This window comes from Nicotiana tomentosiformis, chromosome 7, assembly GCF_000390325.3.
Source record: "Nicotiana tomentosiformis chromosome 7, ASM39032v3, whole genome shotgun sequence".
Lineage (NCBI taxonomy): Eukaryota > Viridiplantae > Streptophyta > Magnoliopsida > Solanales > Solanaceae > Nicotiana > Nicotiana tomentosiformis.
This window is the reverse complement of record NC_090818.1, coordinates 66,725,650-66,737,188: the sequence shown is the minus strand read 5'-3', so window position 1 is coordinate 66,737,188 and position 11,539 is coordinate 66,725,650. Positions and strand designations below refer to the sequence as shown.

The 11,539-nt window shown below is 42.3% G+C and overlaps 1 protein-coding gene and 1 pseudogene across 1 annotated transcript; both read left to right on the top strand.

Moving 5' to 3' along the window:
- Nucleotides 1-419: 419 nt before the first annotated feature.
- Nucleotides 420-977, top strand: LOC104117851 (uncharacterized). Its single transcript, XM_009628971.2, has one exon. It carries the CDS (start codon nucleotides 420-422, stop codon nucleotides 975-977), a length of 558 nt encoding a protein of 185 aa, XP_009627266.2.
- Nucleotides 978-1,879: 902 nt separating this feature from the next.
- Nucleotides 1,880-2,383, top strand: LOC138896393 (uncharacterized; annotated as a pseudogene).
- The last annotated feature ends 9,156 nt before the right edge of the window (nucleotides 2,384-11,539 follow it).

Genomic DNA, 11,539 nt, shown 5'->3' with positions numbered 1-11,539 from the left:
TAAACTTAATTATTTTCAATAAAATATAGTAGAAATTATAATAATCAAAATACTACTAATTATTAAGATTAATTATTTATAAAATATTTTGTCTTCTAAATTATGACATTAATTTCAAATTATTAACACAGTAGCTTATTTAACGAAAAGTTAAGAAGAGGGAGCACTTGGTCACCTTCCGGAGTTTGGTGGCCGAGAATTTAATTGATTATTTACTATGCAGGAAGTCTGATAGAGATATTTGCACGGATTGCAAGGTCATCCCCAGTGAGTACCTCTCGATCCTTCACAGGCTCCTGGTCATGGACCTTGAGATCATGAGGAAGATGAGGAAGAGGGCGATGTATAGCCAACATAGGATCAAGTGGGGAGCCTTGACGGAAGCTAAAGCGTAGGAGTAGGGGGTCAAGCTATTGACTATGGGGGCTTGGAGGAGTAGTGGGGATGCAAGCGCTATGTGGACCACGACTGCGCAATACATTAGGGAAGCCACGAGAGAGGTATTAGGGGCCTCAAAAGGTTACTCTGGTGGTCACAAAGGAGTGTGGTGGTGGATTGGAGAGGTGAAAGGAAAAGTAGAAACCAAGAAAGCAGCGTATCTGAAGCTAGTGAAAAGTGTAGACGACGAGGAGAAGAGGGCTAAGAAAGAGGCAAAGCTAGCAGTTACAGCGGCCAAGACTGCAGCTTTTAGTCATTTGTTTGAGGAACTAGAGGGCCGAGGTGGGGATAAGAGGTTGTTCAGGTTAGCCAAGGCGCGAGACAGTAAGGCGCGTGACTTGGACCAAGTAAAGTGCATTAAGGATGAAGAAGGTATAGTTTTCCGTCAGAGATGGCAGACCTACTTCCATAGTCTCTTGAACGAGGAGGGGGACATGAGCATTGTACTGTTAATTTGGAACTATTCGGGAGTCATTATGACTTTGGGTATTGTAGGCGGATCAGAGTTGATGAATTTGAGAGGTCTATGCATAAGATGAGCAGGGGCAAAGCGACCGGGCCGGATGAAATCCCGATAGAGTTTTGGAAGAGTGCTGGCAAGATAGGCTTAAAATGGGTCACTAGGTTATTTAGTGTCATTTTTAGAAAGAAGAAGATGCCCGAAGAGTGGAGGTGGAGCACTATGGTTCATCTATACAAGAACAAGGGTGATATCCAAAATCGCAATAACTATCGGGGTATCAAGCTGCTTAGCCATACTATGAAAGTCTAGGAGAGAGTGGTAGAGCTAAGGGTTCGGAGAAATGTGTCTATCTCTGAGAAATAGTTTGGGTTTATGCTAGGGCATTCGACTACAGAAGCCATCCACCTTGTTAGGAGATTGATAGAGCAATATAGGGAGAGAAAGAAGGACTTGCATATGGTGTTCATCGACTTAGAAAAAACGTACGATAAAGTTCCGAGGGAGATTTTGTGGAAATGTTAGGAGGCTAGAGGTGTACCTGTTGCCTACGTTAGGTTGATTAAGGACATGTATGATGGAGTAAAGACCCGAGTGAGGAGGGTAGGTGGTGACTCAGACCATTTTCCGGTTATGATGGGGTTGCATTAGGGGTCAGTACTCAACCCTTTTTTGTTTACTTTGGTGATGGACATACTGACGCGCCACATACAAGGGGAAGTGTTGTGGTGCATGCTATTTGCAAATGATATTTTATTGATTGATGAGACGTTAGATGGTATGAACACGCAATTAGAGGTATGGAGGCAGACCCTGGAATCTAAAGATTTCAAGTTGAGAAGGACCAAGACAGAATACTTAGAGTGTAAGTTTAGTGGCGAGACTCAAGGAGGGGAAGGGGAGGTGAGGATGGACTCACAGGTCATCTCTAGGAGAGGAAGTTTTAAGTACCTCGGGTCTATTATTCAGAGGGGTGGAGAGATTGATGAAGATGTCACACATCATATTGCGGCGGGATGGATGAAATGGAGACTCGCTTCCGGTGTTTTGTGTGACAAGAAGGTGCCACCAAAACATAAGGGTAAGTTCTACAGAGTGGTGGTGAGACCTACGATGTTGTATGTGGATGAGTGTTGGCCAGTCAAGATTGCTCATGTCTAGAAGATGAATGTAGCAGAGATGAGGATGTTGAGATGGATGTGCGGGCACACCAGGTTAGATAGGATCAGAAATAAGGTTATTCGCGATAAGGTAGGTGTGGCCCCTATTGAGGACAAGATGAGGGAAGCGCGTCTTAGGTGGTTTGGTCATGTGAGGAGGAGAAGCACATACGCCCCAGTGAGGAGGTGTGAGAGTTTAACATTGGAGGGCTTACAGAGAGGTAGAGGTAGGCCAAAGAAGAGGTGGGGAGAGGTTATTAGGCAAGACATGGCGCAACTTCAGCTGACTGAGGACATGACCCTGGATAGGAAGGTGTGGAGCTCGAGGATTAGGGTAGTAGAATAGGTAGTCTAGAGTGTTCATAACAGTAGTATTAGCACGCAGTCTCGCTTTCAGTTGTTAGTAGGTTTTTATGACTATCCGTTGTTTTCTTTCATTGTTGATCACCTTACTATCTTGTTGTTTTTATTATGCTTTTATATGGCTTTTTGGTACTGTCCCTTCTTGTCTATATTTTCATTAATGTGGTGCTTATGCTTTCTTGAGCCGGGGGTCTATTGAAAACATCCTCTCTATCCTTACAAGTTAGGGGTAAGGTCTGCGTACACACTACCCTCCCCAGACCCCACGGTGTGGGATAATACTGGGTATGTTATTATCGTTAAATTAATTATAAAGCCTATGTGGTATATATAAAAGTTATTTTTAAAATATTAATATAGTAAGTATATTTGTAATTACATAATACTAATACTAAATTATTAATTTCAAAACTACTAATACTTAGTTAATTAGGTATTATTGATTGAAACTATTTTTAAAATATTCATTGAAATTTATTAAGTATAAATAAATTAATTTTTAAAGGGAGAGTCAAAATTGGCCGTCAACAGGCGGTATATCTGATCGTCAGATCCAACAGTGCGTGACCTCACCATCTATTAGAGAATAGAAAGACAAAGATTTAGTTTTCGAAGTCAACCAATTCGTACGATAAGGAATCAAAGAAGTGAAGTTTTCCTAACAGTTATGTCGCCTCTCGAAGATAAGAACGGACGTCTCCGTACCGATCCGCAAGACTCTACTGAATCTGCTTATGACTCGTAACACCTATGACCCTAGAGCTATGATAACAACTTGTCACGACCCCAATTTTCCTCCGTAGGATGTCATGATGGCACATATTCTCTACGACTAGGTAAGCCTAACATGCATAGAGCAATAGCGAAAATACTACTAAAACTTTAAATAAAATCCTTCACACTATAATAATAAACTCAATAGTACAATAGCCAAAACTCTCCACAAAACCTGGTGGAACGGAGTCATAAGCTCTACAAGAAAGTACTAATATTGCCGATATACAATACTGTTTGAAACGAGAAGTAAACAGTGGAATGTCCAAAACAGAAAGGAATCTTGTCAGGACCCAAAATCCAACCCGCCGTGATGGCACCTATCCCAACCTGCTAGGTAAGCGAAATAACAATAAAACACAATATAGTGATAATGATAAGAGTCAAAAATGAAATAACTAAATTTTTATAGTACAAGTCATGAGCCACTAAGATTTAGATTTAACAAAAAGCTGAAATGAAATAAATACATCATCTGTTCGAGATCTACATAAATAGATTTATAAATCTACACCTACCAAGAACAAGAGGGAGCTATAACTGGAATGCATGTACGTCTTCAATGCCAGCCCTCGCCATACACAACAACTTCAACACCAAGATCTGCACGCAAGGTGCAAAAGTATAGTATGAGTACCATCGACCCCATGTACTCAATAAGTATCCTAATTAACCTCGGCGAGGTACAAGAAGCAAAACCTATAAATGATACTCACCAACGCCTGTACAGTTCATAATTTCAACAAGTATAGAACAGATATATGATCAAATCAGGAAAATCTCAGGTATAACCGCTTTGATGATCAAAATGCTTTGTTTTAAAATGTTTTACTCAGTCAACAATCCAGCATATAAAGAAGATATGCAAGTATAGCAGGCAATAGTCAAGGAAATTGCAAATGAGGGTGAAATGCAATAACCAAATAACGGTCTGTTGCGGTGTGCAACCCGATGCAATAACCATAAACCAATAAGTCCTGTTGCCGCATATGCCCCAATCCAATAACAGTAACCAGCCCTCCCAAAGCTCACATCAACCAGAAACCCGTCGGTTTCTCACTGTCACGAACCAAAATCTCACCTGTCGTGATGACGCCTATCTTAATACTAGGCAAGCCGACAACCTCAATAAATCACAAATTCATTTATGTTTGAAAACACAATAAATGAATTTAAGAGTAAAAATCTCACAATTTTTGATACAAAATACTAGCCTTATACAATACCTTCCCAAAACCCGGTGTCACTGAGTACACGAGCATCTAAATATCAACACAGTCTGACTGATAAAAATACTGTCTAACAATATAGAACAACACAAATAACTAAAAGGGAAGAGAGTCAAGGTGTGTGGACGTTAACCATCTACCTCGATAGTCTCTATCAGATAAATCCCCAAATCTAGCAACCGGCGTACCCGTAAGTACCTAGATCTGCACACGAAGTGCAGAGTGTAATATGAGTACAACCGAACATATGTACTCAGTAAGTAACAAGACTAACCTTTAGGATGAAAGTAGTGACGAGCTCAATAGGTACAATCCAATATAAAAATAACAGTACAATAATGTAGGCATGCTTTCAAGTTCAGCAATTTAACTCAATACAAGAAACATATTTCAAATCTGATTACATGCCATATGTGATACAACATAATGAAAATCTCACGTACTCACACTTTTAGAGTACTTAATCATTCAGTACTGTACGGCCAAATCCAGTCCAGGGAAGATCCACCCCTCATATAAGTAGATAAATAAGGCAACTACATGCCCTGGGAAGTCCATCCCAAATATAAACATTAAATGCGCTCACTGGGGGGGGGGGGGTGCAGACTCCGGAGGGGCTCCTTCAGCCCAAGCACTATATAAAGCTAATATGGCCTACTGCGGCATGCAGTCTGATCCCATAATAATAAATCCTATAAGGCCTGCTGCGGCGTGCAGCCCCGATCTATATAATAATAAATATAAAGTCGATATGGCCTGCTGCGGCGTGCAACTCGATCCCATAAATATCCTCGCAAATAGATGAACATGGCTGAGTATGAAATTTATATTTTAAAACAATATATTCAATAGCAACACGACCCTATGGGTCCCAAAATATCGGCATGTAGCCTAAATATGATCATTAATACGAGCCTCAGATCATTTTCTCTAACACGTGAGGAGCATGTGAATAATGACATGATTCTTTGATTATGCAACTCTACGAAATTTATTTAAGTCACAATTTCTATGGTGCACGCCCACACGCCAGTCACGTAGAATGTGTGTCACCTCCAAACAATTCATATAACGCGTAATTCAGGGATTCATACCCTCAGAACCAAGTTTAGAAGTGTTACTTACCTCAAACCGTGCAAGTTCTTTATTCCAATATGCCTTTGCCTCGCAAATTGGCCTCCTAATGCCTCGTATCTAGTCACAATTAATTCGATACAGTTAACACAAATTATAGGAATCAATTCTATATGAAAATACTAAATTTCCAATAAAATTCGAAATCAAAAATTATTAGTGGGGCCCATATCTCGGAACCCGACAATAGTTACAAAATATGAATGCCCATTCAACCACGAGTCCAACCATACAAAATTTACCAAATTCCGACATCAATTCGACCTCCAAATCTTAAATCTTATTTTCAAATCCCTATGCCCAATTTCTCGAATTACATCTCAAAAACACGTAATCTAGTCGAAATATGCAATGATAATTCAATAGTTTTGACTACCAATGATCACAAGTGACTTACCTCAAGTTTTCCCGTGAATGCTCGCTCAAACATCGCCTCAACCCGTGTTTGAAAGGTCCAAAATGACAAAAATGTAGCCTGACCAGCGTTTTCGCTTCTGTGGAGTACTTAACCGCATCTGCGGTCTCGCAGATGTGAGGTCCTCCCCGCTTTTGCGGCTTCTTTCGCTTCTGCGGACAAGTGTTCCAATTCTGCGGCCTCGCTTTTGAGGTCGACACTGCCGCTTCTACGGAACCAGCTGCCCCCTTCACTCCGCATCTGCGGTGCCTGACTCGCACATGCAGGCTAGCAGATGCGGAAAGCTTCATGCACCTGCAATGCAGCCCCAGGCCAGGCCCCAAATTCGCTTCTGTGCCTTGCCAGCTGCACCTGCGTAGCGCACCTACGAGAATAATTCCACAGGTGCGATTGCACCAGAATGCAGAAAATTCCAGCCTTGTTCTTAGTCTGATTTCGATCCGTTAACCATCCGAAACTCACCTAAGGCCCCCGAGAGCTCAACCAAATACACCAACAAGTCCTAAAACATCATACTAACTTAGTCGAGGCCTCAAATCACATCAAACAATGCTAAAACCATGGATCGCACCCCAATTCAAGCCTAATGCAAACTAACGAATTCCAACTTCTACTTTTGATGCTGAAATCTATTAAATTAAGTCCGATTGACCTCAAATTTTTCATACAAGTCATAAAAGACATAATGGACCTATGAAAATTTTCAGAACTGGATTCCGACCCCTATATCAAAAAGTCAACTCCCGGTCAAACTTCCAAACTTTAAATTTCCTATTTTGTCATTTCAAGCCTAATTTAACTACGGACTTCCAAATAATTTTCCAGACACACTCCTAAGTCCAAAATTACCATGCGGAGCTATTGGAATCATCAAAACTCTATTCCGGTGTTGTTTACACATGTGTTAACATCTGATCAACTATTTCAACTTAAGTTTTAAATATTGGAACTAAGTATTCCAATTCATTCTGAAACCTCCTCGACAAGTCACATAATTATAATTAAACAAAGGATGAGTAGTAAATGGGGGAACGGGATTGTAATACTCAAAACGACCGGCCGGATCATTACATTCTCACCCTCTTAAACAAATGTTCGTCCTTGAACAGGTTTATAATTATACCTAGAGCCTCAAATAGGTGTGGATATTTGCTCCGCATCTCCAGCTCAGTCTCCTGAGTAGCTTCTCCGATTGGCCAGCCTCTCCACTGCACTTTCACTGAAGCTATATTATTTGATCACAGCTTTCAAACCTGCCGGTCCAAAATGGCCACCGGCTCCATGTCATAAGTCAAATTACCATCCAACTGAACTGTACTGAAATCCAAAACATGAGACGGATCTTCGACATACTTTCGGAGCATAGATACATGAAACACTGGATGAACACCCGATAGACTAGGCGGCAATGCAAGTTCATAAGCCACTTCTCCAATCTTTTTAAGTATTTCAAAAGGCCCAATAATTCGAGGACTCAACTTGCCCTTCTTCCTGAACCTAATAACACTTTTCATAGGCGAAACTCTTAGTAGTACCTTCTCTCCTACCATGTAGGCATCATTGCGAACCTTCCGGTCGGCATAACTCTTCTATCTAGACTGCACCGTGCGAAGTCGATCCTGAATCAATTTAACCTTTTCCAAAGCATCCTGAACTAAATCAGTACCTAATAGCCTAGCCTCACCCGGTTCAAACCAAACCACCGGAGACCGACACTATCTCCCATATAAAGCCTCATACGGAGCCATCTGAATGCTCGATTGGTAGCTATTGTTATAGGCAAATTCTGCAAGCGGCATAAACGGATCCCAAGAACCCCCGAAATCTATAACATAAGCACGTAATATATCTTCCATTATACTCAATTGAACCCGTCTGCCTAATTCTCGCTGCACTGCTCTCTAAAATTGTGATATAAACTGCGTTCCCCGATCTGAAATGATGGACACTAGCACACCGTGTAGACGAACAATCTCGCGGATATAAATCTCAGCCAACCGCTCCAAAGAATAAGTAGTACCGACTGGAATAAAATGCGCGGACTTGGTTAACCAATCCATAATCTCCCAAACAACATCAAACTTTGTCAAAGTTTGTGGGAGTTCAACTATGAAGTCCATGGTAATACGCTCCCATTTCCACTCCGGAATATCCAATCTCTAAAGCAATCTGCCCGGTCTCTGGTGCTCGTACTTCACCTGCTGACAATTTAAACACCAAACTATGAACCCCACTATATCTTTCTTCATCCTTCTCTACCAATAGTGTTGTCTCAAGTCCTGATACATCTTAGCAGCACCCGTATGAATGGAATACCACGAACTGTGGGCTTCTTCAAGAATCAACTCACGCAGTCCATCTACATTTGGCACACAAATCTGACCCTACATTCTCAACATCCCATCATCTCCAATAGTAACATCTTTGGCATCACCGTGCTGAACTGTGTCCTTCAGGATAAGAAAATGGGGATCATCATACTGGCGATCTCTGATACGGTCATATAAGGAAGACCGAGAAACCACACAAGCTAGAACCCGACTGGGCTTCGAAACATCTAATCTCACGAACTGGTTAGCTAAGGCCTGAACATCTAATACAAGTGACCTCTCCCCAATAGGAATGAAAGCAAGGCTACCCGTACTCACCGCGTTTCTACGCAAGGCATCCGCCACCACATTGGCCTTCCCGGGATGATATAGAATAGTAATATCATAGTCCTTTAGCAGCTCCAACTATCTCCGCTGCCTCAATTTTAGATCCTTCTGTTTGAACAAGTGCTGGAGACTCCGATGATCTGTAAATACCTCGCAAGACACACCATAGAGATATGCCTCCAAATCTTCAATGCATAAATGATGGCTGCCAATTCTGAATCATGAATAAGGTAGTTCTTTTCATGTGGCTTCAACTGGCGTGATGCATAAGCAATCACTCTACCCTCCTACATCAAGAAATACCCAATACCGATCTGAGAAGCATCACAATACACTATATAAGAGCCTGAAGCTGAAGGCAAAACTAGAACTGGAGCTGTGGTTAAGGCATTCTTGAGCTTCTGAAAGCTCTCGTCACACTCATTCGACCACCTGAATGGAGCACCTTTCTTGGTCAATTAAGTCATAGGCATCGCAATAGACGAGAAGCTCTCCACAAAGCGACGATAATACTCAGCCAAGCCAAGAAAACTCCAAATCTCAGTAGATGAAGATGGCCTTGGCCAACTCTGAACTACCTCTATCTTCTTCGGAACTACCTGAATCTCCTCTCTGGACACCACGTGCCCTACGAACGCCACCGAACTAAGCCTAAACGCATACTTAGAGAACTTGGCATAAAGTTTCTCCTCCCTCAATCTCTATAATACAATACTCAAGTGATGTGCATTTTCCTCCTGGCTACGTGAGTACATCAGGATATCATCAATAAATACTACGACAAACAAATCAAGATATGGCTAGAATATACTATTCATCAAGTGCATAAATGTTGTTGGGCCATGGCCAGCCCAAAAGACATCACGAGAAATTCATAGTGACCATAACGGGTCCTGAATGTCGTCTTTAGAATATCCGAATATCGAATTTTCAACTGGCGATACCCAAATCTTAAATCAATTTTAAAGAACACCCTCGCTCCCTGAAGCTGGTCAAATAAATCATCACAAGGTGGCCAAGGATACTTGTTCTTGATTGTAACTTTGTTCAACTGCCTGTAGTCGATGCACATCCGCATAATACCATCTTTATTTTTCACAAACAGAACTGGTGCACCCCAAGGCGACATACTAAGCCTAGTAAACCCCTTATTAAGAAGTTCCTGAAGTTGCTCTTTTAATTCTTTCAATTCAGCTGGTGCCATACGATACGGAGGAATAGAAATGGGCTGAGTGCCCGACACCAAGTCAATACCGAAATCAATATCCCTGTCGGGTGGCATACCCGACAGGTCTGCAGGAAATACATCCGCAAAGTCTCGCACTACCGGTACAGAGTCAGTAGTAGGAGTGTCTACATCAACATCTCTCACAAAGGCCAAATATGACAAACACCCCTTCCCAACCATCTGTTGGGCCTACAAATAAGAAATTACTTTGCTGGGAAAATAATCTAGAGAACCTCTCCATTCGACCTTCGGTAATCCAGGTATTGCCAACGGCACTGTTTTTGCGTGACAGTCCAGGATAGCATGACATGGAGAAAACCAAACCATACCCAAGATTACATCGAAATCAACCATACTAAGCAATAAAATATCAACCCTAGTATCCAATCCCCTAATAGTTACCACACACGACCGATACACACGGTCCACAATAATAGTATCGCCCACTGACGTAGATACACGAACAGATGAAACTAAGGACTCACGGGGCATATCCAGAGAAGGAACAAAATATGATGATACATACGAATATGTGGAACCAGGGTCAAATAATATAGAATCCTCCCTGTGGCATACTGAGACAATATATGTGATTACTGCATCTGAAGCAACGACATCTGGCATGGCAAGAATAGCATAGAATTAGGCCTGACCGCCACCTGATCGACCTCCCCTGCTAGGGCGACTCCTGGCTGCCTAAGCCCCACCCTGAGCTGGCTGGGCGGGTGGCATAGCAGCTCGTGCAGGAGTCGTAGCCTGACTCCTCTCCTAAACTAGACCTTGCGAAAGACGGGGACAATATTTTCTCACACGACCCAGATCTCCACACTCATAGCAATATCTTTGGAAAATGGTTGTAGGTTCTGAGGCGGACATCGAGAACTAGAATAACTACCAAAAGAACCTGGTACAGATGACCCCAGAACTGATGGTGCACAAGATGAACTCTAAGCTGGAAGTGCACCAAGAGAAGACTGACTCGGTCGAGCATTGTATGAACCATGGCTAGCTGATGCGCCACGATGAGATGGACGAGCCATATGAGTAGGCTTATAAGGTCGACCCCTGCTGTGATAGGACTGTCCCCCAGAAGGAACACTATTGGAATTACCCGGACCACAAGACCTTTTGGCCTCCCTCTCCTCACGCTCCTAAGTACGGACCATCTCTAGTCATCGAGCACTATCAACCACATCGTCGAATTTAGCACCTGCTACATTTCCCAGAGTCATAACAAACGGAACTGATGGTTGAGGCCATTAATGAACCTCCTAATCTTCTCCCTATCAGTGGGAACCAACCAAACCGCATGACGAGCCAATTCTGAAAACCGCATCTCATACTGAGTCACGGGCAGGTCCTCCTGACATAAATGGTCAAATTGCCTGCGCAGTTCTTCTCTGCGGGTCTGTGGCACAAACTTCTCCAAGAATAATACGGAGAACTCATGCCAAGAAAGTGGTGTTGCACCAATTGGTCTGCTCCTTTTATAAGTCTCCCACCATCTGAAGGCTACTCTGGTCAGCTGAAAAGTAGTAAATGAGACCCCACTAGTCTCCAGAATACGAGTTGTACGAAGCATCCACTAACATTTGCCCAAGAAATCCTGAGCATCTTCTAACTCAGTTCCACTGAATGATGGACAACAGAGTCTCTCAAATCTTTCTAGTCTCTTATGCTC

Excerpts from the sequence above, each read along its gene's own strand:
- LOC104117851 (XM_009628971.2), top strand. The coding sequence starts at position 420 with ATGGGGGCTTGGAGGAGTAGTGGGGATGCAAGCGCTATGTGGACCACG.